Here is a 17,930-nt window from a genome sequence, read left to right on the forward strand (position 1 = left end):
CTCTCCTGGGTACACTCCACCATCTCTCCTCGGTACACTCCATCATCTCTCCTAGGTACACTCTACCATCTCTCCTGGGTACACTCCACCACCTCTCCTCGGTACACTCCACCATCTCTCCTAGGTACACTCCACCATCTCTCCTAGGTACACTCCACCATCTCTCCTGGGTACACTCCATCATCTCTCCTCGGTACACTCCACCATCTCTCCTGGGTACACTCCACAACTTCTCCTTGGTACACTCCACCACCTCTCCTGGGTACACTCCACCACCTCTCCTGGGTACACTCCACCATCTCTCCTTGGTACACTCCGCCACCTCTCCTGGGTACACTCCACCATCTCTCCTTGGTATACTCCACGATCTCTCCTTGGTATACTCCACAATCTCTCCTAGGTACACTCCACCATCTCTCCTTGGTACACTCCACCATCTCTCCTCGGTACACTCCGCCACCTCTCCTGGGTACACTCCGCCACCTCTCCTGGGTACACTCCACCATCTCTCCTTGGTATACTCCACGATCTCTCCTAGGTACACTCCACCATCTCTCCTCAGTACACTCTGTTTCCTCCACTCTTACACTGAACCCATGACGTCTGCTTCTTCCCAGTGACAGGTCTTTCTCTAGCACTCCAGAAGCCACATCTGTAACCTCAGCACCAGGGATATGGAGGCAGGAGGATTGAATTTTAGGCCAGCCAAAATATAAGGAAGGATGTTAGGGTACAGGGAGGGAGGAAGGGAAACTGAATTAGGAGATATGTAAAAATTCCTAATTTTAAAATCCAGGTGGGAAACCAAAACCAAGCGATCAAACAAACAAAAAATAGACAAACAACAAAAATTCCTAATTTCGTTTTCTCAAAAAAAAAAAAAAAAAGGAGGGGTGTGGGCTAGAGATGCAGCCCAGTACTAGAGTGCCTGTCCAACATGCAGAAGGGGGTGGGGTTTCATCCCAGCCCCTTCCACTGTCATCCCGTCTGGTGACTCTGGGTAGCCATCTTCTTACACGCCCCATGTGCAGGGGAAGGGCAGTGGCTCTGTCTTGTGTAAGCACTCGGTCGGTTTAGAGTGTCCCATGTGCTGCTGTGTTAGTGTGAAGAGAAGAGACAGTGGGAATACATGTGTGTGCATGTGAACACATGCTTGTGTGTGTGGCCATCTGGGACACCGTGAGTGAGGTTCCCATGGGGACAGTGAGGGCCTCAGTGGGTAGGGCTGAGGTATAAAAGAGATGCGTCGTGTTTTTGACATTCTATTTTATTTTTTGTTTGAGTCATATAAATGTCTTAAAGCATAAAAGGGAAAACACTACAGAAAAGGGTCGTTGTTGGGTGGTCTGTGAGGTATTTGTGTGAGGATGCAGGTTTGGGGGGTGGGGGGTGGGGCTCTGTGTTAGCGCCACACAGGTGGGACCTCCGAGCTTCCAGTTCTCAAGAGTAAATTGGGGCCAGGAATGGCTTCTTCCCTGTGGAGATTGGGGTGTTACTTGCAGATGCTCAGTAAGGTTTTCACTGAGCAGCAGGGGGTGGGGCTGGGGCTGCCCAGGAAAGTAGACTGTCAGCAATGGGCGCCTCTTCTAAGTCCTTACCCATGTACCTGGACCATACAACCTCTCAGGTCCTAGTCAGCATTTGAACCCGTGTTCCTCTGGCAGGGATGTCCAGGATGGGGTGTGGCAACTTATCTCTACTTGCCCTTGTCTTCACAGGCCTTCCTGCAGCGCATCAGGCAGAATGTGGCCGACTCCGTGGAGAAGGGCCTCACAGAGGAAAACGTCAAGGTGAGGGCTCGGGCTTCGCTGTTGCTGCTGACCCTGCTCCTTCCGGGTGACTCTGAACTCCAGGGCACTGCCTGCCTCCTACCCGCGCTTGCTCTCCGCAGCCCTGGAAGGCCTCCCTTGGGAGGGAGACTGCATCCCAGCTCCCATTCTCAGTACAGACGCAGCGTGGCCATTCTGCCTTCTCACCTCCTCCTGTCCATTGTGGTGCCTCAGAAAAATCTCTCCCCGAGTATCCTGGGAGCCTGGTGTCTCCTGCCACCCTCCTACCCCTGCAGTGGGCACGGACTATCAAGGCAGGCCCATGAGTCACTGGGCCGGCTTCATTCTGGCTGTGGCGCTGGGGAGTCTGGGCAGTATCAATGGGCCGTCTGTGTGCCTGTGAGGCCTGTGCTGGCCAGCACTCTGACCTCGATTTCTAGAAACCTTTTATTTTGTGCTCTGAAAGGCCTGGATCAGGAAGAAATGGATATGAAGGGCTATGTGTATCTGAAGTACCCAGGATTCACCATCTCTGTGGTCAGAGATGACCCCTCCTAATGTCCTGACTCTTGTCAATTACATGCATGTTAAGAATTCTGACCTGCTCTTTTAATCTGCTGGAAGGCATTGCCACTGCACAGCTGGTCCCGAAGGATGGGATGATGGGGATGGTAAAGGGATGCCTATTCTCTGGGACCTATTGCTTCATCTATCTTTCCGTCCGTCCGTCCATCCGTCCGTCTATCCTTCCGTCATCCGTCCGTCCATCCATCCATCAACAGATATTCACTGAGCTCTTACATTTTATTATACTGATTTATTATGTACTTATGTTAGAGCTTGAAAGCCGCTACTATCTCTTAAAATCGCACATTGTTAGTCTTTAAGAAATTGCCTTTCTGTCAGGTCTTATCCACCATTCAACAAGGGCTGTAAGTCCTGAGGGATTAGCTAGCTGTACCACACCTGGGTTTGTCCAGTGAAGGCAAGGGGACCGTCCATGTCGAGTGGGCTCACCGCCCCTCCCAGCCAGCCCTCCCCCAACTGATGAGGCTTCCACTGCCATTGATTATTTTTGTCTTGTCTTTTTTAAAGACAGGGTTTCTCTGTGTAGCCCTGGCTGTCCTGGAACTCGCGCTGTAGTTTAGGCTGGCTGCGAACTCAAGAGATCCTCCTGCCCCTGCTTCCCTAGTTCAGGAACAGAGGGGTGTGCTGCCATGTGCAGCCCGGTTTTTGCCTGTTCTTAAACTTTATGACAAGAAACTCTTTTGTGTCTGGTGCCCTTTGTCATACATCTGTGGAATTCGTTTGTGTTGCAGTGTGCAGCCCTGGCCCATGCTTTCCCTTGCTCACTAACATCCACACTGCGCCCGTTCCACAGTCTAGTCTCCTATGCTGTTTCCCCTAGGGGCTGTTCTGACCATTTTTCAGTATGTCTTTTGAGTGGGCATTTCTCGTTTCTTTTGGGTATACAGTCAAGGGATGGACACTTCTGTAGTCCTTTCACAAAGTAAGTGTGACATCAAGGTCTAGAATGTCACCTTCAGCAGAACCAGGTTCAACCACGGGAGCTGAACTAGGCTGAAGGGAAAGTGAGCAGTGGCCAGATGGTTCCCCTGGCCACCTTTCTGTGATAAGCAGTCCCCACCAGGGTGGAGCAGGATGTGGGCTTCTGGCTGCTCTAGGTCTGGCAGTGACTGAGGAGCAGGCTCTGACCCTCGGCCCTGTCATTTCACCGTGTGCTGTTACGGGAGTAGGGCCATGGGAGTGCACTTGCTGGTGCACGTGGTCCTGTGGCCAGATAGGTCTGAAGATTACAGGTGTGGCCTGCAGGGAGCGATGCTCCGACACCTCCACAGCTGGCTGGCTGGCACGTCAGTGCTTGCTCCCCGAGCTTCCAGTTCTCAAGGGCAAATTGGGGCCAGGAATGGCTTCTTCCCTGTGGAGATTGAGGTGTTACCAGTGAGTTTGCCAATCCAGATCAGGTCTGCCACTTGCCTGTGCAGCTGCTGCCTGGCTCAGGAGAACCTCACCCACTGTTGCTTGTTAATGTACCCTGGGGTGCAGGCTTTTCTGGGAATGGCCTCGCTCTCTCTGAACCCCGATTGACTTTGACCTCTTGGTCCCTCCTAGATCCTTTTCTCCAACATTGAGGACATCTTGGAGGTCCATAAGGACTTTTTGGCTGCCCTGGAGTACTGCTTACAGCCCGAGCCTCAGTCTCAGCACGAACTTGGAAACGTTTTCTTGAAATTTGTAAGTATGGGGGCTGGGAAGAAGGGTCAGTGGGTGGGAATGCTTGTGTAAGCTTGTGGACCCGAGTTTGAGCCTTCAGTCAGCATTGGCTCTGTTGTGGTGTTTGTGTGCCTGTCCCTATGGTCTGGCTCTCCCAGTCACCTCCCAAGAGTCTACGGAGCATGGTCTGTGCGCAGTCATCAGACCTTCTGCTGGGTCTCATGCTAGGCTCTTGGTGAGCTTGTGTGAGCCCCTGGGCCTCAGTAGGCCTTGCTCTTCTGACCTCCCCAGGCCCAGAGCCCTGGTCAAGAGTTTGGAAACAGGCTGTCCTCTGAGCTATCCGAGGTCCTCTGGAAACACAAATCTGGTTGCTTCTCCCCTCTTCTAGAACTTTCATTAGCCCCACTTTGTCAGAATAAATTCCCCACATCGCTGCAGGCCTGCCATTTCCTGGAGCCTGACCCCTCACCCAGCCATACAGTCTCTTTATTAGTCTAGAACATTCTAAACTGTCCCCCTGGTAGGTCTCCTTCTAGAGTAGTGGTAATACAGGGATAAGAGACCTTGATGGTCTGTCTCTGTAGGGCAGGTGTGATGGCTCAGCAGGTAAGAACACTTGCTACCGAACCTGGTGACCAGCATTTGATCCCCAGGACCAACGTGTTGGAAGGAAAGGTCTACCTCCAGTAAATTGCGACATGCCACTCTTGTGCCTAGACAGATAATCTGTTTTATATTATTTTATTTTTTGAATAATAAAAATATTATCATATATCAGTGTCTCACCATCTAACTCTGGCTGGCTGGAACTTGCTTATATAGATAGGGCTGGCTTTGAACTCAGAGATCTGTCCACCTCTGTCTTGAGTGCTGATATTAAAGTTATGGGCCACAACACCCACTAGAAATTAAATTTAAAAAAAGAGAGGAAGAAAGAAATAAGAGCCTAGCTCAAGTTCATCTGCCTGCTCCATGGGCCAGCAAATAGAGGAAGGACAAGCCCAAGGTTGTCACCACATGTTTGACAACAGAACTGGATATAGAAACGGTGAACCAGATCTCTGCAGGCTCCAAGGTTGAGGTTCCTGCCGCATCTGCCTGCTGGGATTACTGGGATCAGTTAATTTAAAAACCGTGAATAAACATACTTAGCAGGCCTCCCGGAGTGGTGTCCCTGCTGGAGGGGACAGTGGATGGCTGCTGCAGCAGACAGAAGAAACTCAGGTGACATTGGCACAGTGGAGGAGAGCATCTGTGCTGCCTCATGCCAAGGCCGCCTGAAGATTCCTGGGCCAGGAATCTGTGGGGTGCAGAGCTGTAATATCAGCGCTTGGGAGGCTGAGGTAGGGGGAGCAGGAGTTCTGGGCCAGCCTGGGCTACTTAGACTGTGTCTCAAAAACTGGAAAAAAAAAATAGAGGCAGCTGGATGGAGAGAGCCTGACTTTGCCTGCACACCTGGCTGAACCCCTCCTTGCGGCAGTTCTGCAGCTGAGAAAGCAGCCTCCAGGCTGCTCAGCATGAGTCAGTGTTTTTAATTTCAAATCATGTTTTAATTTAAAATGTAGCACCCTCACTTTCTCTGCCCCCATGCTGGGGGGTGAGTCATGTTGGCTTGGGATTTTTCCAGTAGCTGGAGGCAGGTGTTCAGGTGGCTTTCTGGGAGTAGCTGATGAGGTCAGCTGAGTGCCACGCTTGTCTAGACCTAAGCTGCGCACCATCTGGGAGGGTGCCAGAGTTGGGGTGGCCTTAGGAGCTGTGCACAGTGGCAGTGAAGGGGCCCCACTTTGGGGCAGGCAGTCATTTTCTTAGCCCCTGGCTCTTAGCAGGGATTTAGTGGCCAGTGCCAGCAAACAGTACCATGCTATTACTGGTGGACCCACAGGGACAGCATGGTATCCACTCTAGCCCTAAAGGTCACATTCGGCTTTATTCTTCATCGTTACCTTCCTGGGAACCCCAGGCAGTGTCTAGGCTGTGGGAGTAGGAATTGGCCAGGCTACAGACCCTCTGCTACCCACTCAGTCCTTAGAAAGAACCGGCACCCCCAGCTACAACCACTGTGTATTGAGTTTGCATAGACAAACACCCACTGGCCCTTTCCTCTGTGCAGGGTATCATTCTAAGAGCCCCACGCTTACCAGCTTGCTAAAACTCCACCATTATTAGGGAGGTGGCACACAACTGTATTCCCAGCCTGGGAAAACTGAGGCAGGTGGATTGCCTCAAATGTGTAGCCAGCCTGGACTATGTAGTGAGTTTAAGGCCAGCCTGGGCTAAAGAGTGGAACTCTGTGTCTCCAAACTTCAATAGCTTTTGAAGATGGTTACTGTCACTACCTATTGTACAGATGGGGAAACTGAGGCCCAGAGAGACTAAATTCTAGTTTGAGTTTGGGTAAGTAGTCAGTGTCAGAACTGGGATTAAACCTGAGACATTCTGACACTGGAAACTGTCACAGTTGTGACACTGGCTCCTAAAATACATGTAGAAATCTGAGTGCCAGGCACAGTGGCGTGAGCTTGTGGCACTAGGCGAGGCAGACCTGCTCCCTTCTGCTGACATCCTGCTAGGTAGATGACATGAGGAGTAACAGAGATCTCTTTAGATAGCCACACAGATGGTGACAGATATGAGGTGCAGGGTTTGTGGCGTGACTAGATGCTTCTGGGGACCACTCAGGGTCAGGGTTACTGGATGCAGCAAACAGGAACACAGGATGCTTTTCAGGTATATGTTAGTGCCACATGCAGTATTAGGGATGTGCCCTGTACAATGGCTTGTTGTGTGTGCCCTTCTCCGGGTCTAGGTCTTCCTATGGTTTGGAGCTGAAAACATCTTCTCCTGGGTATTTTCACAGCTGTGACAACCCACAAGGCTCCCTTGGTAGCTGGGTCTTCTTAACCCACGGCTGAATGTCCTTACCCACCACATCTGTGTGTCTAGCCATGTGTCTGTCTTCCTTCCTGGAAGAACACTTAGCTCCTCTGCCCCTAGGAGAGACAAGCCTTATTACACACAGGGACTTGATGGTGTCAGAGCAGGGTCTGTATCCGCAGACCAAGGCCTGAGCTGTGGCTGGGAAGCTTGCTGTGAGGGCAGTGGGTGGATGAACTGGATCTGAGAAGGGGAGGGTACTTTTCGTAGTCAGTGTTCCGTTGCTCTGAAGAGACACCCTGACCACAGCAACTCTTATAAAAGAAAGTATTTAATTGGGGCCCGCTTACAGTTTCAGAGCTTTAATCCATCTTCATCATGGCAGGAAGCATGGTGGCACACAGGCAGACATGGTGCTGGAGAGGTAGCTGACACCTACATCCAGATCTGCAGACACCAGGAAGAGAGTGACACGAGGCCTGCCTTGGGCTTTTAAAACCCCAGAGCCCATCCCCAGTGACTTCCTCCAATAAGGCCACACCTCTTAATTCTTTCAAGTAGTGCCACTCCCTGGAGTCTAAGTATTCAAATCTTGTGAGCCTGTGGCGGGCATTCTTATTCAGGCCACCATGGTGCTACTTGCTACTCCTAGCTGCTCCAGGCAGCAAGTCTGGGCCCTGCCCTTCTGGCAAGCTGAAGGAAGGGGTGACCTAAGAGATTGTCCTTTCCCTTACTTCCCTCTCTGCACCCGTAGCAGACATTACCAATCAATCGCAGTGTTCTGTCTCTGAGTCCTTAGGGGTTCCCAGAGTGCCAGCATCTCCAGCTTCATTGCCATTGCCTGGGGTTGCCATATAGGAAGAGTCAGACCTTTCCTTGTTTTCTGGCCTGGCTCATGGTGGTGTAGATGGAGGTGGCAGGGAGATGTCATTTCATTATGTTCGAGCCTTGAGCTTTGCATTTTCTTCTTAGAAGATGATTTTGCACCCAGTCAGCAGCTCACCTGTTGTTCCAGCTTCAGGGGATCTGATGCCCTCTTCTGGTCTCCCTGGGCTTTGTGTTCATGTATGTGATTCACAAGAGAAGCACGCGCGCATACACACACACACACACACGTCAAGAGGATCCTTACTATATTTGACAAAAGCAGTAACTTAGGCTTCAGTGAAGATAGGTCTACTTTTGGTGCATGTCAGCGAAATAAATCTTTTGGGGTGTGACTTGGTTTCAGGCATCACTAGATCCAAGTACCCTGTGACATTTTTTAGGATCATTTTTCTCTGTCTTTGGTCTGTTTCCCATGTATTGGCTTTATTCTTAGAGGGTAGTGGTGGTATATAGGGGCATCTCTTATGATGGCTGAGGTAGCCCGTATGTCTTTTCCAGAACACTATACTTCTTTAAGGGCCCCTGTTGGTCACCCTTGCCAGGACAGGAAACTCTCTGATTGGCTGCCTATCAGTCACTTTTCATATCACTGAGAGAGTACCAGATGAGAACGATTTAAGGAGAAACTTTGATTTTGGTTCGCAGTTCATAGGATGACGTCCACCGTTGGTGGGACAAGCATGGTGGATCAGGAAGCCGAGAGCTCTGGCTAAAAGCAGGGTCCGGTTACAGCCCTCAAGGCCCATCCCTTGCCAGCCACTCAGTTCCTCTGGCCAGGCTCTACCTTCTACAGGTTCTATAGTCTCTCCAAACACTCTTGTTCGCTGGAGACCAAGAGTTTAAAGATGATCCTGCAGGGACGTTAAACCTTCCTGGCCCTTGCTTTTGTCTGTCAGTACCTTTGTGGGCTGCACAGGTTGCAGGTAAAGGTTGGGTCTCCTCAAATCTGTGTGGTTCTGTGCACAGTAGCTGCTGATTCTAGTGTTTTGAGTATGTAGCTTGAGTGTTGTAATGCCCAGATGGTCGGGATTCACCCCGCGGTGTATGTATGTGTGCATGCTGGGTAATGGTGGCGTTTCTTATGTTGGTACTTCCCCAGCAGTTTGTATTTGTTGCTTATGCTTTTTGTAGCTACTTCTTGGAGGGTACCTGGAGTGCCCTGCAGTGTTTACCACGTGCCAGCCTTTTCCCCTCAGCTCACACATATCAGTTAATCCTCCAGCAGCCCAGATGTCAGGAACATGTTATTCATAGAAACCAAGGAGGTTGTGCGGAGGCAGGGAGGGTGGAGCTCTCTGGGCAGGGTCACTGCTGCTCAGGCAGTGTGGTACTGGGTGTCCCTCCTCACGATGTTACAGGGTCCCTCAGAGCTTAGCCTATGGATTTGTGGCTTAAGGTTTCTATCCTGGGCATTGCCCCCAGCTGCCATGCCTGTCCCATGCTGTCCCGTGTGTGTGTGTGTGTGAGTGTGTGTGTGTGTGTGTTTGTGTGTGTGTGTAGGATCTATGAGGTTTTAGATCCTGGTTCTGTCCCATCAGGAACTGTGAGATGACGGGAAAGTTTTTTCCTTGCTTTTTCGGGTGTATGGGTCAGTACTAACCTCATGAGGCTGTGGTGAAGAGTGACTGTCCACAGTCATTGAGATTGCAGAGTGCCCTTGACCCAGTGCTTGGTCTACACCTGATATAGCTGTTGCCTCTGGCGATAAGGCTGTTTCTCAGGACGGACACTCAGATCTGTGGAGTGCAGAGCACTTGTGGCAGGCTGAGACTCCTGTTGGTTTGGAAACCCCCGTCCTTCCTTCATTTCCCTCTTCTGTCTCCCTCCCAGCCTTTTGTGGAGGAAACGGTCCCCATCTTGCTCCTTCTTCTGTCTCCCTCCCCCATCTTCCTCCTTGGGCTTCCTCTTTCCTGTACCCTCTGTAGGAAGCATGGGCTGTCGCGGTCCCTTTAGAAACAGGATGAGCCGCTTGCCCTGCAGACCCACCTCTTCCTTCCTTAGCTTTTCGGGGTCTCTGGTCCATCCTCTACCTCCGATCCAGGCTCTGCAGGCCTTCATCCCCAGGGGCCTCCCCAGGACATCCTTGTTTGGGGCTTTTGGAGTGAGGAATGTGTAGCCGAAAGTTTCCTCCTGAGAAGGTTCTGTCCTGTCCAGTTCTGAAACCGTGATTGGTGGATAAGGCTGGTGACCCTTAGGTGACTTCTGGGCTGGAACAAGACCATCTTTGGGCTTAGGGCCATCTAGAGGTCAAAAGAGGTAGCCTCCTGCTGTAACAACTTCCTGACATTTATTATCATCACCTTGCTATTGAGGACACCAAGACCCAGGGTGCAGGTGGGACCTTAGGTTCACAGCTATTGGTGTCCAGGCCCAGATCCCTTTGCTTAGTCTTGTCCTGGACCCTCATGCTGTACTTACTGCCTCCCATCCCCAGGTCACCCAGGCTGCTAGAGACAAGTGAGGCAACTGGACCCAGCCCTGAAGCTTTATCTGGAGGCCTGAGCCTGTAGCCTGTCCAAGGCCCCAGGGAGTCCCCTCTTCCTGCCTGTGTTCTGCCTCTCACAGCTCTGCCCTTGTCTTACAGAAGGACAAGTTCTGTGTGTACGAGGAGTACTGTAGCAACCACGAGAAGGCCCTGCGGCTGTTGGTGGAGCTCAACAAGGTCCCTACTGTGCGTGCCTTCCTCCTGGTAAGTGCCCCTGCCCCGCCCCCCATCTCTCCACCATCCCCTGCCTGCCTGCCGGAACTGCCCACAGCTCCCATTTGAGAATTCCCTGGGCTATTTACAAAAACAGGCAGTGGCCAGATTGGAGTCAACTGCCAACTTCTGGTCTAAAGTAATGGTAAGGGATCAAAGTGGGTTCTGGGGGTCAAACTCAGGGGCAGGCTTGGGCACCAAGTGCTGTCACCTGCTGATCTGTCCTGCTTGCCCCGCCTCCCACCTTTTGAAGCGGGATCTTACTCTGTACTTCACACTGTTAGGATTCCTGAGGTAATAAGCATGCGCCACAGTGCTTGGTAAAATGTTGGGTTTAATGATGGTCAGCCCTGTGACCAGCTAAAATTTCTAAGAAGACATTAGGACAGCAGTGGATTGTCTCTGTCAACAGTAGATTTGGGAACTTCATGATGTCAAGTGCCTCTCGGTCTGGGATTGAAAAGGGCTCCAGTCCTGCTCTGACTTCTGAGTCCCTGTATATTCGGTCAGGGACACCCCACTCCATGCTGCCATTTTCTGTGGGAATGTAGAATTTGGCTCATGACGTGGAATGGTTTGATGATGTAGCTGGGAACTTGAGCTCACAGGGATCCAACCTGCACCACAACACCCCGTCTCTTCCCCACCCCCATCATCTCTGTGCACAGCCTCTGGTCAAGCATCCCCATGTTTGATGCAAACATGGCATGTATTTCCTTCACTGGTGAGTTCCTACTGCCTGGCCCAGGGCCAGTGAGCATCTGAGGAGGCAAATTGGCCAACTCTCTTCCATTTTTGTCTTCAATTCATCAAGCTTTTGTGGCCGGTCCTGCCCCACCCTAGCCCTCTGCACCTTTGAACTTTGCTCGGGAGGTCACTCTGCCCCCATCTGTGCCTTTCACCACCTCTGTCCTACCTTAGTCCCTGCTGCCTAGACTCCACCCTTGGAGGATGTCCCCGGCCACTTCAGGGGCTCTGGGAGGCAGGAAGAAGGCAGGAAGGTGAGCAGGGCATTGTAAAGGAAGAGGCCCCCTCCTCTTCCTTCTCATGCTGCCTTCCTGGTGGGCCAGGCTGCCCCCCTCTGGCAGCAGTCGCCTGGGGGCTGTGTAGACAGGGAGGAGTGTGGGGTGTTGCTGTGTGCCATCTGTTTCCCTCCTTGCTGGCATCTCACAGCTTCTGGCCACCTGCAAAAGAGCTGCCATGGATGTTATGGGAGGTGACTGTGTTGGGAACAGACAAACTGGCTCTGTTTGAGATGGACTGTGCACTTGCTGAGGGACTCGGGGACTCTGACTTTCTGTGCCTCTGTTTTTGTGTCTGTTAAGTGGTTGATTCATGAATTCAGTCAGTGGCTTTGTGTTGAGAGCTTGTCATCTTGAGGGGCTGGATCGGTGTCTGGCAGGTACTGCAGTGGACAAGGCAGATGCCTCTGACCTCATGGAGACAGTCCAGTTAGAGTCCTACATGGTATATTGTGTGGCCTTAAGTTCTCTGAAGGAGATCTGGTGCTGAGGATGGCGGGATGCGTGAGGGAAGGAAGGAGTGGCTGCTGTTTTAGTTTGGGCTTTGGGATAATGGTCTCTAAGGTGACAGTGAAGCAGGACCATGGATGTGGTGGGAGAGAAGTAGGGGTCATTACCTGGGAAAGATTTCCAGGCGGGAGAAATGCAGTGCCAAGGCCCTGTGGGAGGACAGAGGGGTGAGCCTGAGGGGAAAGGGGGAAGAGAAAAGGCCAGAGGCGAGAAGAGAACAGTAGCACTGGAGGACTTCGTCTCCACAAGAGTCCAAGACCCGGAAAAGCCTCGTGGAGTTGGATCATCACCTGTGCACTGAGTGCCCTCCGTGTGGGTCTGACCCATGATCAGCGAGCTCCATCTCCAGGGAGAGCATTGTGGGACTCCAGAGACTAGCAGTGTTACTCTGGGTGGGTGGGAAGCCGTGGGGTTGAGTAGAGGATGGCTCAAAAGAATTTGTGTGGGAAAGGTCCCTTGGCTTTGTGAGGTCGGAGCAAGGTTAGGCACATCTCTTCGGGCCGCTGAATGAACATGTACCATGTCAGCAGCTTTAAATGAGACCATGTGCCCCACTTAGTGTGGGGAAGTCAGAGGCTCAAAATCGAGGGGTCTCAGGGCCCCGCTCCCTTGGAGCCCTCCAGGAAAGCCATCCTCCCTCCTCCGGCCCCACGTGGTCCTGTCTTGAGCCCCTCACACCATTCCCATCTCCTCCTTCCATGGCCTACCTTCTCCTCTCACATAACTTCATGTCCTCTCCCTGGCCCATGACTTCATTTCAGCCAGTCACATCTGTGGAGATCCTGTTTCCAAATAAGATCACATGCTTGTGTCTGGGTGGGTGTGGAATTTGGGGGTAACATCATTTAGCACACCACAACAACAACAGTCTGGGCAGAGGCACTGCTGTCCAGGGGCAGGGATTGGGCCGGTGTCTATAGAGAATGAAAACCCAGTTGACAGTCTCCCTGATAACTGGTCTTGGGGTATCCATGAAGCAGAAGGCCCCAGGATGGCGCCAGGACAAGGTCTACTCTGGTTTTCCTTTCTGTCAGGACAAAATACTGTGGCAGAGGCAGCAGCAAGCTTTGTTTATTAAAATACAAGTAAAATGCCACTGTATTTCCCTTCTGTCTAACATAAAAAGATGGTTGTAACTAATATGAGAAAACTATGTATAGTAAGTACAATGGCTATATACTATATATAGACAATAAACACATCAGCAATGTGTAGTCCATTTGCATTTGACAAATTCGAAGAAAATACTTCATATCTATCCTAGCTTGTGAGTTCAAAGTCTTATACTTAATTTACTTTCTATCACAACTTGCTTTCTTCATCTGGTAAACAAGGAAAACTATAATTAGCTAGTCTTCAACTCCCTCAGAGACCCAAGAAGGAAATAATACTAACTGAGTAAGCTGGAGGTGCTAGCAAGCGACTTAAAAAAAAATGTGAGTAGTGACAGAAACAGCTGACTGCCTGGGTAGTCACCCAAAGTTCCTCTGCAACAATAGGGCCTACAGACATAGCATAAGCTCACAGTTCCAGGGTCCAGTTCGTCACTGTGGGGAAGTCAAGGCTGGAACTTAAAGTAGCTGGCCAGCTGGTCACATCACATCCCCAGTCAGGATTAGAGAGGGAACAAATGCATGCGGGGCTTAGCACCCAGCTCTCATCCTCCAGTCCTAAACAGTCTAGGACACAACCTAGGGAATAGTACTGCCCACACTGGGCTGGGTCTCTCCACATCAGTTAGTATAGTCGAGACAATTCCCCATAGACATGACCACAGGCCAGTCTGATCTAGACAGTTGCTCATTGATACTGTTTTCCCGGGTGAGCCTAGGCTGGGCCAAGCTGACAATTAAAAGTAAGCATCACAGGACCCTAACATTTGGTCGACTAGAGTAGCTGTGCCCTCAGATGGTGAGGGCTGGTCTGGGAGCAGGTGAGCAGGAATGCCCTTTTAGTTGAGAGGCAAGGCATGTAGGGGAGCCTGGAGCCTGGAGTGCAGGGGCGGGGCCGGGCTGGAGGAGGGAGCTGGACACTCTTCAGTCAAGGCTGCTCTAAAGCCATGGGTCTAAGTGTGTCTACACCTGGGAAGTTAAAGTGGCTAGCCCAGAGGGCCAGGATGGCCACAGGGTGACACTAATCTGAGGGTCATAGGCGTGTATGGGTTTTGAGGAATTCTGTCTCCAGGCCCCAGGGAGGCAGGAGAGCAGCGAACACAGCCTGTGCATTTGCTTGCTTTCTTTCAAATGAAAGTCAAAAGAGGATTGAATGTAGCTCAGTTGGAGTGCTTGCCCAGAGTGCATTAAACCCTGTGTTCCATACCTAGCACCACATAAACAGGGCATAGTGTCGGATGCTTGTAATCCTGGGACTCAGGAGATGGAGGCAGAAAGATTAGAAATTCAAGGTCGTCTTTTCCTACATAGTGAGTCCACAGCTAGTCTGGGGCGCATGAGACCCTGTCTCAAAAAAGAAAAGGAAAATCCAGAGTCTGGAGTTTGGAACTTTGGGAAAGGTGGTAGCTGTGGCCGTACTGTTTGAGTCTAAAGGGCTTTTGACCATTCCCTGCCAGGCTCCTGGGCTTCTGGAGACTTCTCTCTCCTCCTCAGCTCTCTGTTCTTTGCCTGGAGCTGACGTCACCCAGGCAGCTTGTGGTGAGCGCTGGCTTAGAGGACAAAGGCCCAAGTGTGCATAGTGTGGGGTCTGGCATCACCCAGCTGCCTCAGCCAGGACCCCTTGTCTGTGCCAGGGACAGATGCAGAGGCTGAGGCCGTATAGGCAGCCACAGCCGCGTCCCAGGGTACAGAATTGCGCTTCTCAGAGAAGGGAGCTTGTGATGATGCCCAGAGGTAGTTGGGCATCCCTGGTACTCAGGCCAACTGATGGTGCCACGGCTTCCCATGGAAAATGGAGTCGGCCAGTACACTTGTTCCTGAGGCTGCTGCGTGTGTGTATCTCTGGAACATGCTGAGAACACAGGGAAGCACAGATGGGAATTCTGGTTCCTGAGAGTCTGGGTTCATTTCTCTCCGCAGAAGAGGAAGGCTAAGGTGTTGTGATGCCATCCTTCCTTAGTTTGCTGACTTAGCTATGCGTGTCTACACTACACACTGTGAGCCTAAGGTACCAAGACTGTCCGCCTCAGACATGAAATTCATGCTTCCAGCATCTACAACGTGAGTTCTCTTGTCAGAACCCCTCAAATGGAAGGACACTGCCTGTGACATGGAATAAATGGCCTCCTGTATTAGCACTGGGTGGAGGGAGTCTTGAGAGGGACTGGGGAGATGGTAGAGTAAGCCAGGGCCTGCACTGGACCCCTGCACCTGTGAAGCCAGTTGTGGCGGGACACCTGTGATCCCAGCATTGGGGAGGTGGAGACAGAAGGACCCTTGGGGCTCACTGGGAAGCCAGCCTAGCCAAATCAGTGTGAGTTCCAGGTTCAGTGGGAGATCCTGTCTCAGAAAAGGTGTGATCCACGTGTGATGGCACACACCTTTAATCCAGCACTTGGGAGGCTGAGGCAGGGGCCTGGGCAGTGGCAGGTAGAGCTCTGTGAGTTCAAGGCCAGCCTGATCAACAGAGAGAGTTCCAGACGGGTCAGGGATACGTAGTGAGACCTTGTCTCAAAAATAAATCAGTAAATATAATAGAAAATGACAACTTGGCGTTGACCTCTGGCCTCAATACACACTTCTAGTAGCGTGTACAGCTGTAACCCCCATCTGTGACATACTAGTCCAGGAGTTAAGGGCTGGACACCCCAGACTCCAGTGTCTGAGATAGTTACAGTCTCCAGGTCTTGGCTGGTTGGAGGTCAGGCTCCGGGTTGTTGTCACATACACAGATCGTGATTTTTTTTTTTTTTTAAATCATTGCTGGGGTAGGAGAAGGGTTTGTGGGCCAGGCCCAGAATGAGCAGAGAGGCAAGGTGGCACATGGAGGCAGGGCTGTGCTGGAGGTGGTGGCAGCGAGTTGTTCAGTCTGGACTAAGCTGGGAGTATGTGAGAGTTTTGGTAACCCTTGTAGAATCCTGGCTTTGGGATCTGCCTGTTCAGAAGCATTCGCATCTCTCCATTTCACGGGTAAGTCCCCAGTTCCCAGTCTGCTGCTTCATCTTGCTTTGTTCTTTATGAATAGCCATTTGGGGCCTGGAGACATGGTCCAAAGGCCAAGAGTTCATACCAGTCTTCCAGAGGACCAGATTGGATCTCACAACCCCCTATAATTCAAGGTACAGGGGATCTGAGACTCTTCTGGCCTCCCCCGGCACCTGCACCCACGTGGCATCTACTCACACAGACACACACGTACAAGTGAAAAGAGAAACCGGCAGAAAGCAGACAGCAGTTGGGTTTCTTTTCCATGCCTCTAAATGACTTATAAATGGGGTTGTGCTATCCATAACCTTGTGTTCTTCTGTCTTGCTCCAGTAGGTTTTGGGGTTTACGTGTGCTGCTATGTTCAGTCCTGGTTTTCCCATGTTCCCTGATGTTTGGGGTGCTCTTGTATGAATCTGATACACATTAATTTAAACAAAAATACATATGCTTTGCTTCTCTAGCAACCTAAATAAGACAACTTGACTGTCCCATCTTCCTGTCTCTTGGCATGCATGCGTGTGTGCATGTATGCATGCATATGTCCATGCATGTATGAATGTATTAAATTTCTCTAGACCAGAATGACAAGTTTTTCTATAAAAGGCTCCAGAGCCTGGGGTTTTGGACTTGCAGTTCTGTGGTTCTTCTTAACTCCTGAGGGACTGTGTGTGTTGTGACCTTATAAAGCAGTGCCTGAATGCTGAATGCTGTATGAGTGAGATCAGGCCCCAGGCCGCACCGTTCGACCTCTATAAAGACACCTACAGGGAAGCTGGGTGAGGTGGTGCACACCTTTAATCCTAGCACTCAGGAGACAGAGACGGATCTCTGTGAGCTAGAGGCCAGCCTGGTCTACAGAGTGAGTTCTAGGACAGACAGGGCTACACAGAGAAACCTTATCTGGAAGAATAAACAAACAAGACTCCTGCAGGGTTCTAGAATTGGCTCCTCTTCTAGGTTGCTGAACTGCCTCCCGAATACCTACCTACCTTTAGTATGTTTAGAGAGTTTTCACGCTCCTGTGTTGTCGTTGGCCCCTATTAATGATGATCTCATGTCCCTTTATAGAGCTGCATGCTGCTGGGAGGCCGGAAGACCACAGACATCCCTCTGGAGGGTTACCTGCTGTCGCCCATCCAGAGGATCTGCAAGTACCCACTCCTGCTCAAGGTGAGACTCCTCGGTCCTGTCCCCAGGCAAAAGCGGCCGGCCCTGCCAGGCCCACCAACAGGAGAAGCTCTTAACTTTCAGGAGCTGTGGCATCTAGTGGCAGAGTTGGCCCTGGTCCAGGCCGGACCCACACCGGCCCCTGCCTCTTTCTCTGCAGTTCTCTGGGCTTCCATGCCTCTTGTCATCTCTGTTGAGGCAGCAGATGGCTGTCAGCATCTGGGCTCACACCCTGTCAGGTTTAAAGTCAGTAGGAAGCCCTGAGCTTCTCTCTTGGAGTTCTGACGGACAGCCCGAGAGTCACTCCGGCTGTGGCCAGCCATCTGTGGCTGAGGGAATGGTGTATTCCTAATAGCTTGGATTTGAGTCATGTGGTTTGACATGAACCAATTACAGGAAACTTTGGCTTGGACCACTGATCTTCTTCCAACCTGCTTAGACACTCGCTTTTCCTTTGAACCGGTCTCTAGCCACTGGGTAGTGCTGTGCTCTGGTTGGCTGAGATGGGCCCTGTCTTAGGGTTTCTATTGCTTGATGAAATACCATAACCAGAAAGCAAGTTGGGGAGGAAAGGGTTATTTGGCTTACATTTCCACATTGCTGTTCATCACTGAAGGAAGTCAGGACAGGAACAAGGCAGGAGTTGGTGCAGAGGTTGGGGGGGGGG

At 51.3% G+C, this 17,930-nt stretch overlaps 1 protein-coding gene across 1 annotated transcript in view; it reads left to right on the top strand.

Annotated features, from left to right (window-relative positions):
* The window catches only part of Prex1 (phosphatidylinositol-3,4,5-trisphosphate dependent Rac exchange factor 1), a gene marked incomplete at its 5' end in the record, with an annotated part of 154,738 nt that overhangs the window by 66,018 nt on the left and 70,790 nt on the right, over nt 1-17,930 (top strand). Inside the window, 4 exons of the mRNA XM_026787272.1 lie at nt 1,719-1,790; nt 3,903-4,025; nt 10,351-10,455; nt 17,165-17,266. Coding sequence (XP_026643073.1) covers nt 1,719-1,790; nt 3,903-4,025; nt 10,351-10,455; nt 17,165-17,266 — 402 coding nt within the window. The remainder of the gene's footprint in view (nt 1-1,718; nt 1,791-3,902; nt 4,026-10,350; nt 10,456-17,164; nt 17,267-17,930) is intronic.

The sequence above is a fragment of the Microtus ochrogaster genome, linkage group LG8 (assembly GCF_000317375.1).
Source record: "Microtus ochrogaster isolate Prairie Vole_2 linkage group LG8, MicOch1.0, whole genome shotgun sequence".
In the NCBI taxonomy this organism is placed as follows: domain Eukaryota; kingdom Metazoa; phylum Chordata; class Mammalia; order Rodentia; family Cricetidae; genus Microtus; species Microtus ochrogaster.